Genomic DNA, 27,313 nt, shown 5'->3' with positions numbered 1-27,313 from the left:
ATACAGTGGCAATCTATGCCTGCCTATATGTGCAGAAAGAGACACTTGAACGTGGGATAAAAAACGTACCCTGTCAATAATACTATAACGTGTTTATTCTGTCGTCGTATGGAAAAACTATCATTGGAGTATTGATGCGTGTCCATGTGACTCGATTGACGGTAGTTTTCCTTTTGCTCATTCGTTTCAGTATTGCTGAGGAAAATTTAAAGTAGCAGGTGTTTGAAAGTTAAACGAACTACCGGCATACAAACATTGAACTTGCACCGTTTGAATTTTTTATTCCATCAAAATCTCGAACCTTTTTGGAAACTTATACTATTATAGATTGCTCGATCAGCAGTAAATTTTGAACCGGTTGCAAATTAAGTTACTAACTATAAGCAGTGTGCAGAATGGCTAAGTGAGTAATTGAATAAGTAAACAAGGAGTCACACCATTACCGATTTCTTGTTGTCAAACAGTAACTAATGGACCATCTTGAAATAAATTTGCGGTCAATCTAATTGAATCGGAGAGACTATCATCAAAATTATTGTGGCGAGACGATTTGCTATATAAGTTCTGTTCCTATCATTTTGCAATACAAAAGCATACACGTAAACGTGTAGCTAGAGGTGAATCGGTGATCTTATTACAGCATCTTACAAAACGTTATTCTTATTCAGCTTTCCATTATTTCATATAGATTGGTGTCGATTTGTTGAACGATGAGGTGAGAGAAATGTCGATGAATTGACTAGTTTTTTTTAGCTGACTGCTAGCTCGCTATTTATACCTACCTAAGGTATTTTTACGTACTCGTATTTTAAAGGTTGATGTGAGTGTACCTATCTGTCCATAAAGCTTTAAAATTGACTGAATTTCAGCACCAAGAATATTGAATAACGATATAATAAACAGATGCAACTAAAAAATAATGGACACAGTCACAGAATATATTTCCCTACAAAAAGAAAGTTCAACACTAAATTTTTACAAAATTTTTTCTAATTTTCATTCAGTTTTTCTAAGATTTTATTTTTCAGAATAGATTGAGGATTCAAAATCGATAATCAAAATTTAAAAAGTTCAAAATTAAGCATTTAATGTTGAGGATTAACATTTCGTGATGAATAAAAAAAGTTGAATGCTGCCTTTTTTTCAAGTAAGTACCATTTAAAAATTTGAAAAAATTACTTACGAGGGAACCTCCAATTTGGCTGAAAATTGGTTCACTAAACTTTTCCAGCAGCTGAAGTTTTTTCGAATTTTGACGAATTTTTGAAAATGACTGAAATGGCCCATTCACTGGCTGCCTTGAAAAATGTGCTAGAGGGCTGCGATTTGCGCTATTGGTCATCCCTTCAAAAGGTCTTTCCACAGGAGAAATTTCAAAAAAATCGCCAACCCCCCTACCACTTCTTGGTCCAATTGACGTGGAATGACCCTTCGTTGTGAAATTTGATTTTTTCTCGCTTTTTTTGGAACTCACAAATTTTGGTGATAAACTCACTTTTGACCTGAGACTCCTGGAATTTGACGGTAGCGAACTAAACCGGTCGTGAGATTGTCCAATAAGCACCAACCAAAGTTATATTGGTGCTAAGTTCATTTTTGGGACTTTCAGAACGACTTGAAATAATTTTTGCAGGGCTCGAATTTCGTCCAACTTTTTCTAAATTTTGGTAACTAAAGTTACTTTCTTTTGGTACAAATTTTCAAAAATTCAAGTTTTTATTCTGTTCTAACCGGCAACAGTGCATTTTCGACGCCACGACAAGGTTAGAAAGTCCTGCCATTTGCTAAAATTGCCCAAGTCTCGCTTTTTTCTAAAAATATTTTTAAAATTCACGTTTTATCAAAATTTCCAAATGGAAAATAGTCTCGTTTCATGCAATAAATAATCCGAAAAGTCCTAATTTTTTTCTAAAAGTTATCTAAAAGTTCAAATTTTATCTAAAAAAAAAGTATCAAAAAGTCTCGCGTCTTTATCAAAAAATTTAAAAAGTCTCCCATTTTCAACAAAGATTAAAAATTTTATTTTTTTGCCCATGATTGCCAAAAAGTATGTAGGTACTGCATTTTTGCAAATATTGTTAGTCACGCTTTTCGCCAAACTCATATTTTTTCAAAAAATGACAAAGAATCTCGCTTATTAACCAAAAAATTGAAAAAAATTCGCATTTTCAACAAAAACTGTGAAAATGCAACATTTTTTACCAATTAATGCTAAAAAAGTCCTATTTTTTGCCAAAAATTATGAATTTTTTTTTGAAAAAAATTCCAAAAAATTTTTCTCTTTGCCAGAAATAACAAAAGTTTCAGCTTTTTAATCTGATTCTCACTAAAATTGTTAAATTTTTGCTTTTTGAAAAAATTCGTTGCAATTGCGAAAAATTTTCACCTTTTTTTCAAAAATTATCCATAAATTTCACTTTATTGTCAGAAATTTCCAGAAAGTATCATTTTTTGCAATTGCCGGCCAAAATTTTTTTCTTTTGGCTCAAATTTTTAGTCCAATTTTTGGCCAAAAAATGTAAAAAATTCTCGCTTCTTAGCAATGCTAAAAATCGTAAGCTTTTTTTTAAAATTTCAAAAAGGCTTTCAATTATTTTCAAAAATTGTCCAAACGCCTCGTTTTTTTTTCGGAAATTGCTAAAATGCCCTTGCCTTTCCTTTTGCTCAAATTATCAAAGTCTTGCACTTGTTTTCCGAAAATTTTTAAAATTCTTACTTCGTTATCAAAAAGTATCATTTCTGAAATCGGGGAAATATTTTTTGAACGCAGTGTTGTTAAGTTTTTGGTCATTATTGTGTAATATTCTGGCTAGATTTCATCAGCTAACTTAACTTTAATCGCAAATAATCGGTTCAATCCATTTAATCGCATAAAATCAGTTCAATTAGTTCATCCCCTAATTTAATAAAAAAAGTATAAATCAAATTATTTACTCACGCCGCATCCAAACTCATTAAAGGTAGTAAATTAAAAACAAGACACTTACCCACGGTTTTCAAGTCAATTAATAGACGATAAAATTTTGTAGCTGTGGGCTCTTCGTTTCCCACAGCCACCCCCGATTTACACGATAATTCGGACCCCCGATTCACACGATAATTTGGAGCTCATAAAAGTGAAATTTGAAATCTTTATGGCTCCGGGCTCACGTTTTCAGCTCGCGCTCTCAACCATTTTCAATATAGCAAAAACCGAGATTTGAATAACTTTGATTATTTCACATAATAAAAAGATGACACTTGCAACAATTTGTACAAGAGCTAATGAGCTCTAAGTACCTTTTAAACCCTTTTTAAATTAACCACAAGTACATTCAAATATTTGACATGACTTTTACGACTTTTTTATTACTTACAAATTATTCAGTATTGAACCCTTTTTCATTTGTCCCACACACATAACCTCCAAATTGCAATTTTACGAGCTCATAAATGTCACCCACATTTCGAAATCGCGCATCCCTTTTTGATTCTTTCCCAAAATAAATTTAACCAACTGTCTAACCAATTTGCGGACTTCGAAGTCCTCCCTTTCAAAATCGGACCAATTTTTATTATAAATACAATTAGGGTGAGTTAGCAAATCCTCAGTTGTTTTTCGGATCTTCTAATAGATACTTCGAGTTCTATTTTGCGGTTTCGTTTATCAACTGCCTATTTTTGTATTTAAAAGTTTGTACCGAATTTTCGTTTTATCGAGTTTATATTTTTGTCATTGTCGAGTTTGCAATTTTTGTCATTGTCGAGTTTGCAATTTTTGTCAATTGTCGAGTTCACAATTTTACTAATTTTTTTGTTCAATAATTTCTGAGTCGCTTTCGAAGATTTTAATCGCCGAATTAATTCGCGAATCATTTAATTGAAATAATTTTCATTCTCAAATTATTAACGTTCTTTTAATCTCACATTTTGTAATTTTTTACTTCTGCGATATTATTTGAGAATTTCGATTTGCGAATCCAGCGGCACTTGAGATTTCCAGTTTTATTTCCTGATTATTTATATTGTAGGAATTATTCTACTTACTTGGTGAGTCTCCTTTTGGAGTTTTATTTATTTATTCAGATTTTTGTAATTAAGTATTTTTCCTTTTTACTTCACCTAAACTTAAATTTCTATTTTTTTGTGTGTGTAGATAAAGATTTAGATATTTCCGATTTTAAACAGTAAATTTAGATTTTTTATTTTAATATAGATAATTTTCTTATCCAAAATTTTGTAAATTTATATCTCGAATTTGTCAAATTAAAATTTTGAACTTTAATTCTCAATTTTATTGATTTCAAACTTGAGGAATATAACAATTGCCAATTTCAAAACATTAAAAAAATAGCCAATATGTAACTTATCAATTTTTTTCAATTTTTATGAAACTCACAGCAATGATCAAAAAATTGGCACCACTACGTTCCAAAATATTTCCAGTTTCAGGAATGATATATCTTTCGGTGTTTTGGCATAATTGATGCGAAATATTTGAAAAGAAAAAAGTCTCAAAATACAAATTTACTCCCTCCTCTCCCTCCAAAAAACGCTGTTCGCAAATTTTCGACCGCTCAGTAGAACCCTTAAAGTCGTCTGGGATGATTTTGATGGAAATGGCCTGAAATACTGTTTTTTGAAACTGGGCCATTTGCCAGCAAAACAGGTTGGGTAGGGGCTAGAGCAAAAAAACAACGATTTTTTCGAAAATGTTTCCTCCTAGAGGGCTCATATCTCCCCTTCAAGGTCACATCCGAGCCAAAAAATTCTGAGTGACTTTCAACTCAAAATGAAGGTCTTCATATAATTCGATCTGAATCCTGCAGTATTTTTTTAAACGATTCTCCCCAATACGTATACATTTATGCACGAAAATGATCTCCAAAAATATATGGTTGTTACACTGATCATGTGATCAACGATCCACCTTGAAAATTAAATCTAACGTCACATTAAATAAAATTAGGCATATTTGTACGCGTTAGAAAAAAAATACTGAAAGCACCTAACGATAATTAGAACAGTTTTGTCTGACTGATGTTGGTAAATAACCAAATACAACTTAACAGTTAGAACAATTAGGTCATAACTATTAAGCTATTGTTTTATGTTATTTTTTCCAATTCTTCGGCTCGCGAATCTGAATGTAAATACCTAATTGTTAGTGGGACGATTTCCCATCGTTGAAATAATTACCACTAGGAAAAAAAATTCCTCTACACGTTTACAGTACCTACCTCAAATATGTAGATATACCCACTATATAAAATAACAACTGCCATCCTCATTCCTCGTAATATTCATTTTTAAAGATTCTCATCGTAAATTTAGTCTCTGTTCTACACATAAGGTAGGAGCAAAATAAGCTCGATTGATAGGAAATCTCTTACAAAAGGCACGTGTTGAAGTTGATGTAGGTAGAGATACATAAGTATACAATAAATATGTACTTAGTATATGTATGCATGGTATATATAGACGTCGTCGTGTCACATTCGAGGTTATGCACAAACACATATCATCAACGAACGTAGGTACGAAAGATGTTGACGAAGAAGAATAATCGCGTATCCTGTGAAATAATTAAAAATTTCGACGACGTAAAATAATGAAAAAACTCTGTCAAATAATATATTATCGACCAAGTCATTGTTTTTTCATTTAACAAGCCTTGGAAAAGAAACCCGGGATCGCTGTGCAGTGTGCGCCGTGCTCCGCGCTGCTCGCCGGTGTACGAGTAATTTTTCAAAGCACACACATGAAACGGTTTGCGTAATTGTATGGTCTTTTCTCACATGTAGGTACTTATGTATCTTTGTACTTGTAAGTACACAATATTCGTTTTCATTATGGAGTATGAAGCACATATACTCACTTACCCATACCTATAATACTCTTGCACGTTTGTGTATGTGTATTTTGTATTTAGGTATGCTTGGGTATAGGTACTTTGTTTTGTGTTGGACGAGTTCTGTACTCGTTTCAAGTCGTGTGAAATAGACGTAAAATTGAGCAGTTTAGAGGTCGACATTTTTTTTCACCGCGCAAGGAGGTTTTTGGGTGACCTTCATTGAAGGGGATATGTTGAATTTGATGTTCTTCTGTTGTTTACAACTTTACATGTGTTTTTGGTAAGAGTGCAAAGTGTACCTACCTATGAGGAAGCTGTGTAAATACTAACAGGAAGAGGACTTGCTTTTGAGAACGTCAATTGATGTAAGAGTCAATAAACCCTGGTAAACTGATTTATTGTAGAAAAATGTGTCCCCACCTACTTGTAAAGAATTTATGAACCCAAAATGATACAAACGAGTCAACAGTCAATTTCAAAATAAATGTAAAACATCGCACTTTTGACGAAAAAATTGTTCAAAATAATGGAAAATTGCTCAATTTTAATGTAAAACATCATAATTTTAAAATTCGTTTTTTTTTTAGATCGTTTTTTATTTTTCAAATGAAAATAGTACCTATCTGTCGTGACCACTGACTTGAGAGGAGTAAGAAGGCAGAACTATTTTTTTTTACTTTTCATTTAAATTTTAGTGAACATTTGTTCTTGGAAATCTCGAAATTGTGTAACAATTCTCAGGATGATTTTCGAAATTTATCCCGTAGAATTCACTAATAAATTTCACTCGAGCTTCGAATTTCAAAACTACAAAAAAAATTATTTTCGAAAAACACCGATGAAAATTTGTTTGGGCATCAATACTTTAATATTAATGAAAATCTCCTAGAGATAATTTTCAACTCACTCAGTTGTCCTTCCCAGGAGTGTCAAAAAAAAATTAATATTATTTCAAATTATTTGATGGGTAGGTATATCGTATAGGTAGACCATATTCATATATTTATTAGTCCGGCATATGGCAATAGGAGTAATTGCTCCCCCCCGCCGATCCTCCGTGACAACTTTTTTCTTAAAGGGGACATCCTAAGGAACATTTTAAAGCAAACTTTCCCAAAAAAAAGTTGGATTGACAAGTCAGCCGAAATCTCAGATTTTGCGTTTCAACATAGAACTTGCACAAAATTTTTCAAACTTTACAAAGGTATAGATCGAAAGATCATGCAAACATTTATCACCTGTCAAAATTTCAAGTGCTAAAGTACGTTTTTCGATTATTGGTGAATTTTTGAAAATCCAATTTAGGCCAAAAATGAGGGAAAAAATCAAAATTTTACCAAATTGACCAAGAAAGCTGAAATTTGGGATATACTCTATTTTTGATATGCCAAATCAATTGGAAATGGTTTCAACCCGTTTTGAGCAGTTCTGGAACCTCCAGCAGATTTTTTAAACTCGAAATTCCCACAAAATTCCATCAAATTGGAGTTGTAAAGCTAAAATTTATTCTAAAAACTAATTTCAATACGCTACGAAGTACTGCAGGTGAATTTCAAACCGTTTTGGAGCCTCCAGCGACTTTTTGAAAATTCCTGAAGCCTCCAGCAGATTTTTGAAACTTTAAATTCTCACAAAATTTCATCAAATGGAGATGGAACGCTGAAATTTACTCTACACTCCAATTTTAACACCCTCTGAAAACGACTTATGGTGGATTTCAAGTCATTTTAGAGCCTCCAACGACTATTTTGAAAATTACTGGAGCCTCCAGTAGATTTTTGAAACTTCAAATTTCCCCAAAATTTCATCAAACTAAGATGGAGAGTCGAAATTCATTCTGAAAACTAATTTCAATACGCTACGAAGTTGACTGCTGGTAAATTTCAAGTCGTTTTCGAGCCTCCAGCAACTTTTTGAAAGGTTGTATGACGTTTTTTTGTAAAATTGAAATTTCCTAAAAGTAGCTGGAAGCTTCAAAATCATTTGAAACCACCATGTAGTCTGCGAAGTAAATTTTAGCTTGCCAACTCTATTTGATAAATAAATGTTGGGGATATTTGAAGTTTCAAAAATCTATTGGAGGCCCTAAAATGACTTGAACCCACCTGAAGTCGTCTTCAGAGGGTGTTAAAATTGGAGTGTAGAGTAAATTTCAGCTTTCCATCTCCATTATTTGATGAAATTTTGTGAAAATTTAAACTTTCAAAAATCTGCTGGAGGCTCCAGTAATTTTCACAAAAAGTCGCTGGAGGCCCTAAAATTACTTGAGCCCACCTGAAGTCGTCTTCAAGGGTGTTAAAATTGGAGTGTAGAATATTATTTCTGCTTTCCATCTCCATTTGATGAAATTTTGTGAAAATTTAAAGTTTCAAAAATCTGCTGGAGGCTTCAGGAATTTTCAAAAAGTCGCTGGAGGATCCAAAATGACTTGAAATTTACCTGCAGTACTTCGTAGCGTATTGAAATTAGTTTTTAGAATAAATTTTAGCTTTACAACTCTAATTTGATGGAATTTTGAGTTTCAAAAATCTGCTGGAGGCTCCAGAACTGCTCAAAACGGGTTGAAACGTTTCCAATCGATTTGGCATGTCGAAAATAGGGTATATCCCAAATTTCAGCTTTCTTGGTCAATTTGGTAAAATTTTAATTTTTCCCCCCATTTTTGACCTAAATTCGATTTTTAAAAATTCACCAAAAATCGAAAAACGCACTTTAGCACTTGAAATTTTGACAGGTGATAAATGTTTGTTGTCAGCGAAGTAAATTTCATCTTGCCAACTCCATTTGATAAATTAATGTTGGGGAAATTTCAAGTTTCAAAAATCTACTAGAGGCTCCAGTAATTTTCAAAAAAGTCGCTGGAGGCCCTAGAATGACTTGAACCCACCTGAACCCATCTTCAGAGGCTATAAAAATTGGAGTGTAGAGTAAATTTCAGCTTTCCATTTCCATTTGATGAAATTTTGTGAGAATTTAAAGTTTCAAAAATCTGCTGGAGGCCTCGGGAATTTTCAAAAAGTCGCTGGAGGCTCCAAAATGATTTGAAATTCACCTGCAGTACTTCGTAGCGTATTGAAATTAGTTTTTAAAATAAATTTCAGCTTTACAACTCCAATTTGATGGAATTTTGTGGGAATTTCGACTTTCAAAAATCTGCTGGAGGCTCCAGAACTGCTCAAAACGGGCTGAAACCGTTTCCAATCGATTTGGCATGTCGAAAATAGGGTATATCCCAAATTTCAGCTTTCTTGGTCAATTTGGTAAAATTTTGATTTTTTCCCTCATTTTTGGCCTAAATTGGATTTTCAAAAATTCACCAAAAATCGAAAAACGCACTTTAGCACTTGAAATTTTGACAGGTGATAAATTGTTGCATGATCTTTCGATCTACCTTTGTAAAGTTTGAAAAAGTTCGTGCAAGTATGTTAAAACCCAAAACCTGCGATTTCGACTGACCTGTCAGTCAAAATGACCGCCATTTTGTAAGTAAGGCCAACTTTTTTTTGGCAAGTTTGCTTTAAAATGTTCTTTAGGATGTCCCCTTTAAGAAAAAAAGTTATTCCTGGGAATCGGCCGGGGGGGGGGGGGTGCAAGTACTTCTATTGTCATATGCCGGACTAACAAGGCCACAACAAGTTTCTGCTTACGTTGATTCACAGTTTCTTAAAAACCATTCATTAACAACTCATTATAAGCGACCTTTCCAACTAGGAAAACTCTTTAACCGGCTGATTCATGACAATGTAAAGCAAAATCCATCGAATTAATTTCACTATACTTTGAAAAATTTCTACGTCACTGAATTGCGTTCTAGTTCTAGTTCTAGCGAATAAATAATATACAGAATTTATAAGAAATTTTCCCAACATTTCAACTCCCTATTGTATTAATACAAATGTAATTGCAGCGAAAACATTATTCTGCCAGACTCAGTCGACTTACTGCTTTCACGTGGCTGGGCAATGCAACGGCACAGAGCGGTACCTTCAAGAGCGAATTTCTTTTTATCAATAATTGAATTCTGAAGGTTTTATCACTTAATAGGATCGATTTTCTAGCTGTCGTATTATGTTATATTGTCTATTATATGCAAAACAAGTCGTACTTTATAACTGGTAATTATTTCATTCACGTTGCGTATCATTGCCCTCTCTGATGCCATACACCATCAAACGAAAGTAAACCATAACCAAAAACAATCGCAGATGCAGGTACCTTTTTACCTATCTATACTGGACAGAGGAGGCACCTACTCATTTAATACTCGTAACTACTGGTCATTAACGTACTTTTTATTCATCTACGAGTACCTACGTGTATCAGATCATTTCACAAAATACGAGTACACCAAATCCACGTCCATACTAGGGGACGAGGACAATAAAAAGCACCTATAAAACGGGCATTAGGAAAGAGAATCACCTGCTACTTCGCGGCTCATGCCGCCGGAAGTCCGCAGTATACATATTATACAGAGTAATGCGATGAAAAAAACCAATACACAGGTGAAGTCGAAGGGTAAATGGACGTTGATAACTTACCAAATAACATTGTATTGGTTTCTCTCTGGCTTTTTGATTGTACGATTTCTGGAGTTGAGTAGCTCGTAAGGCGTGAGCGATGTGTAAAGCTGATGCATCGAATCTGCCATACTGATACCCGCTGTTATCATGGTGATGGTTATAAGGCTGCTGAGGTGACTGCGATCTTCTGGTAGGCGATTGTTGGCTATGATGGTGACCGTTTAAATGCGATTTTATATTAAGTGCTTCGGCGTCAAAAGTGCCTTTACCATATCCGCGTATTTGCTCGTTGACAAAGGTCGTCGATTTGGGTACATTGAGGGCTAATCGAATACCCACCGATGAGTTATCCAAATGACCGGGTCCGATTTTCGGCACATGACTAGAACAATAGACTTCCTTGTCTTCTTGGTTGTGTTGATTGTTGTAGTATGTTTTTAAGGTTAATTTAGTACCGCAAACACTGCACTTGAAACAACCGCTATGGAAAAAGGTGAAATCTTTCAAAGGTCCGACCCGATCGACCTGATACACTATTTGATCACAGCGAAAACACGTACTTTCGTAAAAATTCGACCGATACATCGTACGGATCGCGAATTTGCCTTCAAACTCGTACCAAGATCATATTTTTTGATTGTTGAACTTTAAAATCAATGCTTTTAAGGTGCAACGAATTTTTTACTCGACTTTTTTTCACCACCGCAATCACAACACCGAATTCGAATCCAACGACAACGATTCGACGTTGTTCTCTTTAATTTTAAAATACTAAACCGTTAACCGACTGTTCTCAACTCACTGCATACTGCGATCGGATCGACCTTCCATTTCCATACCTTCTTTTCTATGTTCATCTTACACACCGCGATCACACAGTGTTACCAACCGTTCGCGCCGATTACCCGCTCCAGTTCCGTCTCACTCTGCTGCGTTAAAACACCTGTAATTTATCCCTTCCTTTCACCTGCGATATCCGCGCCTCCGCACCGTACCCCGCACCATGACCAAGTGTTCCGAGGCTCGCAGCTCGCTCTTCTCATCTTCTTCGCGTTTGTGTAGCGGTTAAAACGAGTTATTCGCCCAAAAACCATCTTCCTCTTGTTTACCGGTTTGCCCATACCGTAAAAAATTACACCACGACCACTTCCTAGCCTCTACATCTCTTCGCGCGAGTACGATCTTAAGATTTACTTTTTTAGACGAATTTTCTCGCATCTATGGGATGAAGATGATATAATTTGGGATGTTGTTCGCTAAGAATGGATCAAGTTGTGAATGAAAGTCAGGGTGAAGAGATGGACGAGGGGGATTTCATTGGCCTCCAAAGAAACCATATCTTACCTACAAATAATAATAGGATCCAACAGTTCCAGATTCATCAAGTGTCAATGTCAATGAGTGCTGGTATTTAACATATCGAGAAATGCCATCAAGGGTCAGTAACAGCAGTACAGCTGAAAGAACTGAGCATTTTTGACGTTTTCCTGCTCAAGTACTTTTCAAGCGATTTATACAGGAGGACCATCCAATTATTTTCACAAAAAGGTAGGCAACTTTTTTTTGACTTTTTTGTGTGTTTGGATTGAATCTAAAACAAAAAACAGAGTGAGTTTTTTAAACTTGAGTTGTTTCTTATGGTCAGGAGAGTGGTTGTCAAAGTTGCGAAAATGGCCGTTTTTGCCCTACTTCAAGAGTTCGTAGAGACATCCGTATTGTTTTTCAAAAAAAAAACCAAGGTCATTTTCGGATTCTACGCACTTTCTTAAGTCAACTACTTTTCCCGATTTTCGATTTTCGAAGTTGCAAGCGCATAAGACTAGTTTTTCTAGATACGAAAAATTCAATTTGAACTTCGGGCGAACACAGTTTCGTGCCACGATTACGTGGTGGAGTAACGCCAGCGTCGGGCGCTCCAAGTTTTAAAATATTTGTACAATTAAAAATCGTCAGTATGCGCTTAAAACTTTGAAAATCAAAAATCGGGGAAAGTAGTTTGCTTAAAAAAGTGCGTAGAATTCGAAAATGACCTTGGTTTTTTCGGAAAAGAATACTGATGTCACTACAAACTTGTGAAGTGTAGGGCAAAAACGGTCATTTTCGCAAATTTGACGGTCTCTCCTGACCACAAAAACAACTCGAATTGAAAAACCCCACTCTGTTTTTTGTTTTAGGATCTAAAGTATCTATTAAGCCCATTTCAACTCGAACACAAATACCTATGCAGTTGCCTAGGTGCTATTGAAACACACAATTTCTTTAAATATAGATACAAGGTTTTTAGCATGATTATACCAACCTCAAGGATGCAGGCAAATGCGGATGTTTTTTTGGGGGAGGGAGGGGGTCAGAGAAAGAGTTCCGAGGACAGGACAGAGATTTCATAATTCGAAGAATTATATTTTGAGTGAAATATTTGAGAACAAAGAGTTGGGATTTAAGCCTCACTGCTTCGGATTTTGGAAACATTTTCAGGGTTTTCAGGTCTTTTTAGGTTTACCTCCATTTATGACGTATGCAAATGATAAAATTTTATTCAGATTTCATACTTAATCAGATTCTGGATTTTACAAGGGAAGAAAAAGTGTAACGATGCCTACGAATATTATGGTAAATGATAATCCAAGTTTATAAGCGCTGAATTTCATTTTCACCCCATTTACAGCGTTTTTTTTTCTCGAAAACTGAGGAAACCGAAAATCCTCTGTAGGCAAGGGCTAGGGGGGATGGAGGTGAAGGGGGCCATTACCTTTCCCCTTGATAGCGAAAATTTAAAACAATACGTAACATGCAAAAATGGACTTTTTTCGATTTTTGGACCCATTTTTTTGAAGTTTTCGCTCTCGTTTCGCACTCGAACTGTAATCTGTAATTATTTTACCTTCATTTTCATAAAACCATCATGAAAAGTTATAAGAAAATTACCTCTGTTTACGATTTTTCATGCCTAAAAATATAGTTTTGTCGTCTCTTTGAGAAAATCCTGGTTACGCCACTGGTTGGAGGCTACATCAGAACGATTTGAAACCGTCACCAGTCGACTCAGGAGGTCGAAAACAGGGTATAAACCAAATTTCAGTTTTCTAGGTCAATTTGCTGAATTTTTGATTCTTTTTCTCATTTTTGTTCCAATTTGAATTTTCGAAAATTTACCAAAAATCGAAAAATTAATTTCTACACCTGAAATTTTGGCTGGTGGTATTTTTTGGGGCCCTCTTTCAATTCTCTTTAATCCGATTAAAAATTTGTTGCGTCAGTCAAGATACTTCCCTAGTGAGAATTTTTTTCGTTTTTTCTTGATCCATATACTCCTAAGTAAAAATTAAAATCAAAGTGAAATTATAAACGATTTTTTGTGCCAGACCTCCTCTAGATAATGCTCTTTAAAAAAGAATGTTTCCCGGTGACCAAGCAATATAAAATAAAATAAAAATTCAATTATTCTTGAGCCAGAATCCTTCTGAATAATTTCCTCAGAATATTGGTTGGTTCTTCTGAGTGAAGCTTCCTGTAAATTGAAATTATTTGTTGTGATTTTTTGAAATTCAAATAGGTACGCATCTTGACCAGCACAAACAAAATTTAGTAGAAATTGCAAAAAATGTCAGTAAAACCTAACCTAACCTAAAAAAAACCTGTTTAAACCACCAAAAATTACCAAACACTGATAAAATATCTTTAAAATTTTACAAGATTCTCATTAATTATACTTACGAGAAAGTTATAAAAACACGTAAAAGTGATACTTATAAAAACAGACATTTTTTTTTTAAATGCATAAAAATTATCAAAAAGTAATGAAATTATGGTGAAATTTGACAAAATGTTCCAAACACTAAAATAAATAAAGAATTAGGTAGAATAGGTAACAATAAATTCGCAGAAAATTATGACATTTTGATTTTGGTAAGACCGAGTAAAAATTGTATGAAAAAAACAAAAATAACCATTGAAATTACTAAAAAAAATCATCAAAAAGCATTGAAATTACATTCAAGTTGGGAAAAATGTGACAAAAACTGTGTAAAACGTTATTAAAATGACTTGAAAACATGTTTAAAGGATTATTATAAATCACTAAAAACTCAAAATGTTGATGGATTAAGATATTTGGCTAAAGTAGTCTGAAAAAGAGTTATCAACATGTTAAAAAGATGTAAAAACTAAAAAAAAAAACAAAAAACCATAAAAATCGACGAAAATTACCAAACAAAAAGTAATGAAATTTTCGCAAAATTTGGCAAAAATTTCTTGAAAAATTATTAAAAACATATTAAAATGATATGAATATGCTGAAAAAGCATTTTTTACAAAAATTATCCATCTACAAGTTTTGTCGATTTTTACTGAAATTTCTGATAAAGAAATCGAACATTTTAAAATTACCTATACCTACGTTTAAAGTTTGAAGTTATTTTTCATTTTTATTTATTTTTTTAAATTTTAGGAGTAGTGCATGCAAGTGGCACTAACATTGCTATGGGGGGGGGGGGAGATTTATTGTTACAAAAAATGTTAGTTAGATTAAAAGTTCTGAAACAGAAATTAATAATTTTTTAATAACATTTTTTATTACGTACTTAATTTTTTTTTCAAAAATGGAGAGGGTTCTGTGCAGAAGGATCAAAATTACTTGCGAGCTTACGGGGAGGGAGACTTTTTCTTCTGGAGAAACCAATTTGGAATTCCCACTGCAAAATTAAAAATTCTTGAAAATAATTTGTTTGATTTTTTTTTAAAGGAGGCTCTGTACAGATGAGTAAGTAACATTGCTTGGAGGATTTTTTTTGAAGAAGAGGTTTTTTGTAAAACTACCAATACTATCTATCACATTGTTTGGGAAGGCAGGTGAGGTTGACCTAAAAAAAAGTCATTTGCCAGAATTCTTACGCAGCTCGTGGGATCAATATTGCTTGAAAGGCCGAAAAAATGTTGTTTTTTCTTGAAAAAAAAAAACCTTAGGATATTTTAGAAGAATTGTGACTCAGAAAGTGAGAAATAATTTTCAATCCAACTCTTCTAATGGATTTTTTAAAATTTGCAGGGGCCTCTGTAAAGTGAATCCAATACTGAAGGGGGCCACCGCAATATTTGACCAAGAAGAACGGCATTTGACAAATTTCTGTCTCAGAAATTCAAAATTAAAAAAAAAGATTTTTTTATTGCATTACCTATTTTTAAATTGCTTATACAATTCCTTTTTTTGAAAGTGAGTGGTGTGAGGACAATATTGCTTGGGCACCGGGAAAGGCATTTTCTTGAAAATAAGCTCAGGTACCTATTTTAAAGATTTTAATGCAAAAATTCAGAATTTAAAAAACATAATTTTTAGGGGGTTTTAACATACCTAACTTTTTTTGAATCGGAGATAGGTATTCAAAACGTAGAGAATTGTTCTCTCGTAAAATTCATGAACTTTAGGAGTTGCTTGGGTTAGAGAGAATTATCCGCCAAATTGGCTGGCAATAAAATCCTCTCAATTTTTTCTCTGGAATATTCGCACAAGGTATAAATATCCTCATTTCGGAAATTTCAAAAATTTGCCAGAATTCTGATTCTGAATTTTGCGATCGGGAACCTCAAATGTTTTTTTCGGATCACCTTATGAATCCCGTTTCCTTCTTGCAAAAAATCTGCTTAAATCAACTGATTACCTACCATAGATTGACCAAAGAGCTCCAAATGATCAGCGTAGATACCTTCAAGGAAATTCGGCTCAAAAACCAAGGCAGCTTGACAAGATGCTTTTTTGCATTATTTTTCTCTCCCATCCTCGTATCTACCTTTTGGCGACGAGTAACCACCGACGCCCGCGCCTCCATTTCTCCACATTTTAAACTGTTGATGGCAAATTCTGCGCAGATTGCGTTTCATGTTGATATAGCATTTATATCTTCAAGGTTCCGTAGGAATTTTTCTAATCGCATATTTGGAAATTTTTGCAGACACGCGTTTTCTCAAAAACTTGCTATAATATCTAACAGGGTTGCCGTATTTTACAACTCTTGAGCTCTGTAATCTGCACAAATACAGTACTATCGTTCTATGGCAATCGGTATGATTTTTTTCACAACCAGCTCAACTCGATCGCGAGTTGGTGTCAGAATTTTGTAACGTTTCCTGCTATACTTTATTTACTTTTTATATTACCTACCTACCGACTGATCGCATTACGTGTTTACATACGCTTGGGGATTTTTTTTTGACCATTAAGTAGAAACAATTAACCTTGGGCGGTGTAATTCGTCAATTCGTCGGAAACGTGTGTTTCATTGAATAAATATAAGTCAATGCGTCTATATATGATGACGTAAGTGGCGTGTACTCGCATCTCAGTCAGTTAAACATGCAACATGAATGGTACTCAGCTTGCATATTACTATCATTATCATCAGCGTGTTTATATGTATGTATCACTGACAAGACCGAAAGTCTTGTTAAAAGAAGTCAAATTGACGTTTAGCTCGATTCGTCAGAAATATACCTATTACTTAGCATACTTACCTACCTACCTAGGTACCTACATCGCGCACAACTTCGCATGCTTATTAAGTTATACTTCTCTCACCAAAACAACTTTTATGGAACATTGTAAAAAGAGAGAAAAAAATATATTCTCATGAAATCAAGGTCAAGCGTATAAGAATTTCGCTGCTGGTAATTTCATTAGTTTAGTACACGTTTTTTCGTCGAAATGAATTAATCATTTTTGTAGGTAGGTACTCCGAAAAGTCACTTATTACGTTACTTACCTCTACCTTGCTTCTTCTTCTTCCTTCTGTATCATTGTCATGCCCAAGTCAGGCCATACCACCGCAGAGAGCAGACCTGAGATCAAAGACTCGCCAAGTAATACATAAATAATATCGTGTTTCAAGTTTCAAAGTCTGAAATGTGAAATAAACATTACAAAATAGAGAAATTAATTGAAAGTTAACTATTTAGGTAACCTGAACAATCCTAATGGTCGATTAATTAACCATCGAGAGATATAGGTATACTATGTATTTGTTCAAAACTTGTTTAATATTCCTTCGGTATGATTGCAATTCGATTAATTAATAGATAACAGTATTTCGCACCGATCAGTTCTATAGTTAAGGTAATATTTGGAAATAGATGTTTTTAAAAAGCTTTTAAACTGGATCACGTACCATTTGCTACCTTTTAGATGGGAAATTCTGGTTCATCGTTTGAGTGCGGTAAAACTATAGATAGGTTACTAATAGTTCAGGAAATGAACGAACCAAAAATGTAATTAGGTAGTCAAAACCGTGAAAAAAATTAATTTATGTAACTTGGGTTTTGGGAACAATTTATTGTAGAAATGACCAATCTTCTCCTCTCTTTCATAATTTTCGATATTGTTTTTCTGAAAATCTTGAGATTCTTGGGTTTTTTCATCATCATGGCCTCGTTGGTTTTGTTTCAAAGGGAGTTTAATGAATTTTTTAACAGGTACGTAGTCATTTAGAAAAAAATAATTGGCAACCAACTGAATTGGTCCTCTCCGATTTCAACGAAACCAACTCACAAGGGAACCTCTTGAGGTGTCCGCCTCCGATTTGAACGGGACCGCGATTTTTGGAAAGAGCATGTTCTAAAACCCCCAAATCCAAATTTTCAGCTGCCCAAGTTCATTTTTCGATTTTTGGCGAATTTTTGAAAATCCAAAATTGACTATTTTGGTGATTTATGCTTTTTTAAAAAAAAGTACGTACTTGATCAATAAAAATGTTCAAAAAAAGTCCTAAAACTGATATTAACCCCCCAAATCCAAATTTCGCCACTTCCAGCCATTCTGGAACCTCCAGCGCGATTTTTCAATTTCACCAGAATTTTGAATTTGCTTCAGAAGGCGTGAATATGAAGTTGGGCAGCTGAAAATCGAGTTGTGTGTTATACTCGAACTGTTTAACGAATTTATTCATATTTGAGCCGATTCCGGAGCGGACACCTCAAGAGTGGTTTTTTGACCAGCTTTTTTTCAAAATAAAAATATCCAAAAATCAAAAATTTCTCGTTTGCGAGAAAATTTTTGAAATTTACGCGAATCGCAGTATTTTGTCATGAACAAACCCCCTGAGGCCGAATTTCGCCATTTCCAGACATTCTGGAGGCTCCAGCGCGATTTTTCAATTTCTCCAGAATTTAGAATTTGCTCCAGCAGGCGTGAATATGAAGTTATTGGGCAGCAAAAAATCGAGTTGTGTGTTATACTCGATCTGTTTAACGAGTTTATCAACACTTGAGTCGATTCTGGAGAGGACACCTCAAGGGTGGTTTTTTTGACCAGCTTTTTTTCAAAATAAAAATATCCAAAAATCAAAAATTTCTCGTTTGTGAGAAAATTTTTGAAATTTGCGCAGATCGCTGTACTTCGTCATTAATTAACCACACGAGAGCGAATTTCGCCATTTCCAGCATTTCTTGGGCCTCCCTTTAATTTTTGGATATTTTTATTACATATATGAAAAAAGCAGGTCAAAAACCCACTCTTGAGGTGTCCGCTCCAGAATCGGCACAAATGTGAATAAATTCGTTAAGCAGTTCTAACACACAACTCGATTTTTAGCTGCCCAACTTCGTATTCACGCCTTCTGGAGCAAATTGAAAATTCTGGAGAAATCTAAAAATTGTACTGGAGGCTCCAGAATGGCTGGAAATGGCGGAACTCGGCCTCAGGGGATTTAAGGTGTTCAAAATACAGCGATTCGTGCAAATTTCAAAAAACATTCGCAAACGGGAAATTTTTGATTTTTGAATATTTTTATTTTGAAGAAAAGCTGGTCAAAAACCCACTCTTTTGAGGTGTCCGCTCCAGAATCGGCTCAAATGTGGATAAATTCGTTAAACAGGTCGAGTATAACACACAACTCGATTTTTAGCTGCCCAACTTCATATTCACGCCTTCTGGAGCAAATTTAAGATTCTGGAGAAATTGAAAAATCGCGCTGGAGGCTCCAGAATGGCTGGAAATGGCGAAATTTGGATTTAGGGGTTTAATATCAGTTTTAGGACTTATTTTGAACATTTTTATTGATTATATAAGTACGTACTTTTTAAAAAAAAGCATAAATCACCAAAATAGTCAATTTTGGATTTTCAGAAATTCGCCAAAAATCGAAAAAGGAACTTGGGCAGCTGAAAATTTGGATTTGGGGGTTTTAGAACATGCTCTTTCCAAAAATCGCGATCCAGTTCAAATCGGAGGCGGACACCTCAAGAGGTTCCCTTGTCAGATCAAAAGAGGTGCTAAAATTCATTTTTGGATTTTCGCTGAATTTTTGAAAATTCAAAAAAGCTTTTCAATGGTTGTTGATTATATTGAACTTTGTAGTGAATCAATCATCAACAACTATTAGTCTTGGACCATTTTGGAGCTTCAAACGATTTTTCAATTTACTTCATAAACTGAAAATCACTCAAAAAATTTGGGAAAATTATGGATTAAACATTTTTTTGGTTTACTTTTTGTTTTTTTGTTTTTAGATATTTTGAATTTTATTGAGATTTTTTGAGATTTTGAGGTGAAAGAATTTTTAAAAACGCATGAAAAATTTCAACTCCAATGGTACATGCAACATTAAATTTTTCGTAAAAATCCCTAAAAATTTCTGTTTGCGCGACTTCTTTTCAATTAAATTTTGAGAAGTGTTTGAATCATTTAATTTTTTGAAATAGATACACCTCAAGGTCATTGACCCGTCTGTCCGGACTCTCAAGGTCACGAGCCTACCGTTCTACCTTCCCAAGTTCCGTCTGTATGGCCATTTTCAGGTCATTGACCCATTCAACTGGCCTCGTAAGGTCATTAACCTACCTGTTTAGCCTCTCATGGTTGTCTGTCTGGCTGGCTGGCCTTTTTAGCATCTCTCAAGTGCCTGCCTGTCTGGTCTCAAGGTCTATGTCCTTTCTGTTTGGACTCTCAAAGTCACTAATCTACCTGTCCATCTTACCAAGGTTGTATGTTTGCTTGTCCAGCCTCTGAAGGTCATTGACCCGTGCAATTGGCCCATTAAGGTCACTGACTTTTCTGTTCAGTTGTTCAGTCTTTCGTGGTCATCTGTCTGTATTCTTAGCTTCTCAAGGTCATTGACCTATTTGTATGGCCTCTCAAGGTTGTCGTAAGAACTTAATGAGACTGTCCTTTTGTTTTACTCTGTCCAAGAGCTTTTTTATTCGAGTGAATTTTTCACGAAAAGAAACTGTATGAAATTGCGTATTAAATTTCATAATTTTTATACCAGAAGAATTCAGACTAGAGAATGAAATGTTTCATCACAGTCTAAATTCCAAGCAATATTAAAGCGAGTAGGCAATTTTTCATCAATTTCACTAGAAATAATTCATCCAATTATTTCTTCATAATCCTATAGAAAGTTGATTTACATTGTGTAAAATATTAATAAGAGATGAGGAAAAAATTCGAAAACATTATAAATGTTTTTTTACTATTCATAAGTAAGTACTTTTATTGTAATTGTACCGACTACTGTGATTAAATCAATACGAGTATTTTTGAACTGGAAATTAAAATTACGTGTCATTGATAATTATAATTACACTGTAAAGCTCCCATTTAAACGGGAGTCCATGTTCATGGTGACATGCGTACCTACAGGCGACATAATTTGCCTAACCTTGGTGAAAAAGGCGAGATCACGCGATATGTAAAAAGTCATGCAAAAACACATTTTATAATGAATTTCAGTTAAATTAGTTCAAACCATTCAGAGTTGGTCAACTCCGTCGAAAAAAAAAATTTTGAAATCATGTGATCTGAAATTAGACGCTTTTGATAGCCATTTCTCATATTTATTTTGGTAATTCGAAAAAAAAAATTAAAAATTAGGTACCCAAAAAGTAAGAGTACTCCATAATGCAAGAAGCAGTTAAACAGCATTCGAAATTCAAAATTGCGAATGATTATAAAAATCGCTCAACAAAATAAATTATGAAATACAGTACAATTTGTGGAAATTCAATAGAGACAGAAAAACATTGGAAAAATCAGTTTTTTGTTTTTGTTTTTTTGGAACTTTGTCACTGAGATATAGATATGACTGTTCCACTCCTACTAAAAATCAAGCCTTGAAGCTCACACTTCATATGGGTATTAATAAAATAAGAAATTCTATTGCTTCCAGCATTTATTAATTTAAAGGCACAAAAAATACAAAAAATAAAATAAAATTACAAAAATTATAAAAATAAGTAAATCTCGAGAAGGTAGGTACTTAATAGGTATGATTTTTTTGGTCAAATTATCAAAATAGAGTTGAAAGTTGTAGCAAAAATCGGAAAGAGAGTAAATTTCATTTCTCATACCTACTTATACGAATATTTTACAAGCATATATTTTTAACCCTCGTCTGAGTGCTGGCCTGCAGTTTCATAATAAATCTTGTATTTCGTTCGAAACTCTACTTGCTCGATTTCCATTCACATCTGGATTAACAATAATTGGTGGTTTTTCATCTTCGAACATCGAATGCACAAGAATCGTCTGAAAAAAAATCGCAGATTGATTTTTGACTCGTTTTGCAAAATTATTGAAAGCGACACTAGTATAAGTACGTATTACCTATCAAAATACGTAGCTCTATTTCAAAAATAATTTAAAAAATATCAACTCGACACCTTTCAGAGGCACATTCATCCTTTTTGTCCACCTATGAACCTTCCGAGAAAATTGAAAAATCACTGGAGAGGCTGTAGAAATGTATAAAACTGATAGTTTTTGAAGGAAGGAAAAGGAGAAGGGTTAAAACAGTTTTTTTTAAAAATATTTTTTATATATTTCCAAATTGCCTCCAAAAAAATCCAAAAGTGATTGTAAAGCTCCTCGATCTACTAGTTTGATTTCTTTTAAATCGAACTCGAAGAAAGTCAGTTCAGAAGGCTCCTTTATTGTCAGTTTTAAAAAAAATATGCAATGTTCACATTTTTGAATTTGAATTCCATATAATGCTGAGTCTGCAAGAAAAAGTCAAAAGTTACTCACATTTATTAGAGCTACACCACTTCCGATCACCATTCCTGCCAATACATCGCTCCAATGATGTTTGTTATCCATTATTCGAGATAGTGCCACGAACCAAGCCAATAATAGAACTAAAAATTGAATCGTTGGCTTCAAAATTGTGCTCTCAATTTTTAGTCTCTTTTCCAAGTATAACTGCCGAAAAAAAAAATCCATTATGAGTGAGATTATTTTTCTCTTAGGTATATGTAGGAAAGCATATTTTTATTAATCAGGCCAATTTTGAGGGAAAAGTTGCCCAGATGTGGCTTAATTTTTATCGAAAGTTGGATTTTTAATTGGAGTATTTTTTAAAGACATTTCTCTGAAAATTTCAGCAACTCTGAATAATTTTTTGGCCAGCCATGAACTATTTTTGAAAAATAAGGAATCGTTATTCAATATCGAAAATTTTGGTATTTTTGAACTAAGGGTTTACTAGGTAGATAGTCGATTTTTCTCCATAATTGTAAACGTGTTGTGGGTTGTGGGATGGGTCAAGTATTTCTCATCCAAAATTGAATTTATGGGCAGAACAATTTGAAATTAAATAAAAATGACGTTTTTTTGGAGGGTTATTTCTACGCCTCTGGAACGAACTACATAATTCGAAAATTTCAATCAATCAAAAATTTCTGAAAGATCAAGATGGACTGAGAGGATCAAAATTTTCACTTAGTGGAGCAGTATTTTATGAGAGAGAGAGAGACATTTATTTTTAAAGTGCTTACAACACAATAATATTTTTATGATGAACAAAAATTTATCTTTTTACAGCTAAAGAAGGTGGGTAGGTAAGTTACAAAATTTCAAATTTTCATTTAGTGGGTCAGTATTTTACAAGGAACAAAATTCATCTTTTCGCGGCCGAAAAAGATATAGTCCGGCATATGACAATAGGAGTAATTGCACCCCCCCCCCCACCGCCGATCCTCCGGGACAACTTTTTTTTTAAGGGGACATCCTAAGAAACATTTTAAAGCAAACTTGCCAAAAAAAAGTTGGCCTTACTTACAAAATGGCGGCCATTTTGATTGACAGGTCAGTCGAAATCGCAGGTTTTGGATTTTAACATAGGACTTGCACGAACTTTTTCAAACTTTACATAGGTAGATCGAAAGATCATGCAACAATTTATCACCTGTCAAAATTTCAAGTGCTAAAGTGCGTTTTTTGATTACTTATTGGTGAATTTTTGAAAATCCAATTTAGCCCAAAAATGAGGGAAAAAACCAAAATTTTACCAAATTGACCAAGAAAGCTGAAATTTGGGATATACCCTATTTTCGACATGCCAAATCGATTGGAAACTGTTTTAAACTGTTTTGAGCAGTTCTGGAGCCTCCAGCAGATTTTTGAAACTCGAAATTCCCACAAAATTCCATCAAATTGGAGTTGTAAAGCTAAAATTTATTCTAAAAACTAATTAGGTGAATTTCAAGTCGTTTTGGATCCTCCAGCAATCTTTTTGAAAATTCCTGAAGCCTCCAGCAGATTTTTGAAACTTTAAATTTTTACAAAATTTCATCAAAATATAGTCGAGATGGAAAGCTGAAATTTACTCTACACTTCAATTTTAACACCCTCTGAAAACGACTTCTGGTGGATTTCAAGTCATTTTATAGCCTCCAACGACTATTTTGAAAATTACTGGAGCCTCCAGTAGATTTTTGAAACTTGAAATTTCCCCAAAATTTCATCAAACTGAGATGGAGAGTCGAAATTCATTCTGCAAACTAATTTCAATACGCTACGAAGTTGACTGCTGGTGAATTTCAAGTCGTTTTGGAGCCTCCAGCAACTTTTTGAAAGGTTGTATGACGTTTTTCTGGAAAATTGAAATTTTCTAAAAGTAGCTGGAAGCTTCAAAACCATTTGAAACCACCATGTAGTCTGCGAAGTAAATTGCAGCTTGCCAACTCCATTTGATAAATTAATGTTGGGGAAATTTCAAGTTTCAAAAATCTACCGGAGGCTCCAGTTATTTTCAAAAAAGTCGCTGGAGGCCCTAAAATGACTTGAACCCCACCTGAAGTCGTCTTCAGAGAGTGTTAAAATTGGAGTGTAGAGTAAATTTCAGATTTCCATCTCCATTTGATGAAATTTTGTGAAAATTTAAAGTTTCAAAAATCTGCTGGAGGCTCCAGTAATTTTCAAAAAAGTCGTTGGATGCTTCAAATTGACTTCAGCCCACCTGAAGTCGTCTTCAGAGGGCGTTAAAATTAGTTTTGCAGAATGAATTTCGACTCTCCATCTCCATTTGATGAAATTTTGTGAAAATTTAAAGGTTCAAAAATCTGGTGGAGGCTTTGGGAATTTTCAAAAAGTCGCTGGAGGATCCAAAACGACTTGAAATTCACCTACAGTACTTCGTAGCGTATTGAAATTAGTTTTTAGAATAAATTTTGGCTTTACAGCTCCAATCTGATGGAATTTTGTGGGAATTTCGGCTTTCAAAAATCTGCTGGAGGCTTCGGAACTGCTCAAAACGGGTTGAAACCGTTTCCAATCGATTTGGCATGTCGAAAATAGAGTATATCCCAAATTTCAGCTTTCTTGGTCAATTTGGTAAAATTTTGATTTCTTCCCTCATTTTTGTCCTAAATCCGATTTTCAAAAATTCACCAAAAATCGAAAAACGCACTTTAGACTTGAAATTTTGACAGGTGATAAATTTTTGCATGATCTTTCGATCTACCTATGTAAAGTTTGAAAAAGTTCGTGCAAGTCCTATGTTAAAATCCAAAACCTGCGATTTCGACTGACCTGTCAATCAAAATGGCCGCCATTTTGTAAGTAAGGCCAACTTTTTTTTTGGCAAGTTTGCTTTAAAATGTTCCTTAGGATGTCCCCTTTAAAAAAAAGTTGTCCCTCCTATTGTCATATGCTGGACTAATAGGTATGTTACAAAATTTCAAAAATATCGAATAATCGTTTTCAAAAAATGTTTTTTTTTTTTTAAATGGGAAATCATGAATTTGACATTTTCAAAAATTCATAATTTGAAAATCAATTTAATAGTGATAAAATTTCTATTTCTGGGATCATAATGGTCTCTTTCCAAAAATTCCATTTTTATTTAAATTAAAGCTGTACATCATTAGGACTTTTTTCAACTGAAATAGTCGAACTTAGAGGTATTTATAACTAAAGGCGAAAGATATAAAACAGTCTAAGCTACACTATACACCATATTACACATTCAAATCCATCTCATATGTAATACTCTTTCCTGAGGGAAGCTGAACGGTAATTAGAGGAAATTACATTTCCGTTTCAACGGTACCTAATATCATTTTCAGGACACCTTGTATGCAAACACAATACTATATGAGTCACTTACCACAGTGAAAACTGCAACGTAAAACGAAAAGCTCGCATGACCCGAGGGAAATGATACCCTAGAAAGTATAAAAATACGTATATTAGGGCTTCGTGATATATTCCAACTTCCGATTTCGTTTCGCAAAATTATTAGCCAGCGACTCGCGATGAGTTCCCTTCCGATAAATGACTGATTTAATTTTTGACACGTTCGTTGAAAAAATAGCTCGTACATGACGTATCACTATTTCTGTTAAGTATTTCATCCGGTTCGAGTTGAAATTTTGAAAAGTGAGCGATAAGTATAGGTACGAGTACTCGAATAATTAAACCTACGACGACTCTTTATCATCGCAACATAAATCGAAACACGTGGGTAAATAGGTAGGTAAGTATTGAACTGGGAATTTCAGAATTTAAAATTTCACGAATCGAATGTATGGTAGATGTAGATTCGCAGAATTATTTTTAGAGCTTTTAAAAAATTGTCACGTACCTGCTTTCATCAGAATCGCTGTTGGTACATTTGAACTTTTCAGCTCCAATATAGGGATATGTCTCGTTGGGACAATAATCGGACCATCTGATACCACAAACGTCAATAAAATTCGGTCTCAAGCGACCAATTTCTATTTTGGCCACTTCGGTGATCAAAAATGAAAACAAGCCTCCGCTGACGCAGCAAATCAGCCGACGATATAAATTCCAATGGTAATGTGTGATTTTATATTTTCCAATATTGTGTACAATATTCGTAGTATTCTTGTTTCGTTTCGTCTCCGCGTATTCTCCCCAGAAAATCTATCAAAGGAAAATTTCCAATTATATTTAAGAAATTGAGTGTGGTATAATTTCAAAATTATGTTGTTTAGTAAATTGATAGGTAGGTATAGATAGGTACTACTTACTAATAATACTGGAATTGCTACTCCAATAACTGCTACTACCGGTGTGGGTACTGTAGATGCTGTTTTAGGATATAAAATTGAATAATCATCGCAGAAAAATCCTCTTTGGAATGGTTTAAGTAGATTGCCCATGTAAAAATAAAAACTTCACTAGACGCTGTAAAATTTTGATTGAAAAAAAATAAACACGCGAATTTCACTGGATATTTTCTTCTAAAATTGATACCATCGATGATAACAAATCATTAAAAATATTAAAATGAATTGGCACTGCGAAAAAATCACATCTTTAAAAAATGAGTTGTTTAAAAATAGGAACTCGAATAATTTCAGTTATTTTTCACGCGACAAAAATATCTAACAAGAATCATGTACACGAACGTCTCGCTTTGTTTATGAGATTTGCTAGTATGTAAAATATTTCCTACAGTACTTTTTTCCTCACTCATTGCGCGCTTGCGTACATTAAACGATGCCTAGCTCAAGTTCAATGTTTAAATGAAGGGTGCAAAAATGCAATGAATAAGGAGAAAACTTTTGCGTCGCATCGGGTCCTTTGTACATATGTAACGGAACACATGCATTTTAAAATTATTTTAAAAAAATCTATTTTCTCATCAAATTGTTGAGCTCATTTCAAAGCACAGAATTGATAGGTATTCTCCCCCCCCCAGAATATTTCTCCTACTGATTTCTTCTC

General features: G+C 34.0%; 2 protein-coding genes across 2 annotated transcripts in view; both read right to left on the bottom strand.

The window, feature by feature from the left end:
* The window catches only part of Hil (Hillarin), a 60,507-nt gene extending 49,301 nt beyond the window's left edge, over positions 1-11,206 (bottom strand). Inside the window, exon 1 of the mRNA XM_065359145.1 lies at positions 10,375-11,206. Within this exon, the coding sequence (XP_065215217.1) occupies positions 10,375-10,941 (567 nt within the window). The 5' untranslated portion in view covers positions 10,942-11,206. The remainder of the gene's footprint in view (positions 1-10,374) is intronic.
* A 10,285-nt stretch (positions 11,207-21,491) lies between these two features.
* On the bottom strand, positions 21,492-27,034 carry LOC135840704 (putative phosphatidate phosphatase). Its single transcript, XM_065357355.1, has 5 exons — positions 26,614-27,034; positions 26,202-26,506; positions 25,725-25,782; positions 22,364-22,537; positions 21,492-21,865 (listed from the first exon to the last, which is right to left on the bottom strand). The coding sequence occupies exons 1-5, from the start codon at positions 26,743-26,745 to the stop codon at positions 21,752-21,754; spliced, it is 783 nt and encodes a 260-aa protein (XP_065213427.1). The 5' UTR covers positions 26,746-27,034; the 3' UTR covers positions 21,492-21,751.
* Between the last annotated feature and the right edge of the window lie 279 nt (positions 27,035-27,313).

Source organism: Planococcus citri, chromosome 3 (assembly GCF_950023065.1).
Source record: "Planococcus citri chromosome 3, ihPlaCitr1.1, whole genome shotgun sequence".
Lineage (NCBI taxonomy): Eukaryota > Metazoa > Arthropoda > Insecta > Hemiptera > Pseudococcidae > Planococcus > Planococcus citri.
Note: the sequence above shows the minus strand (reverse complement) of the source record. Positions and strands in the feature narration are given on the sequence as shown.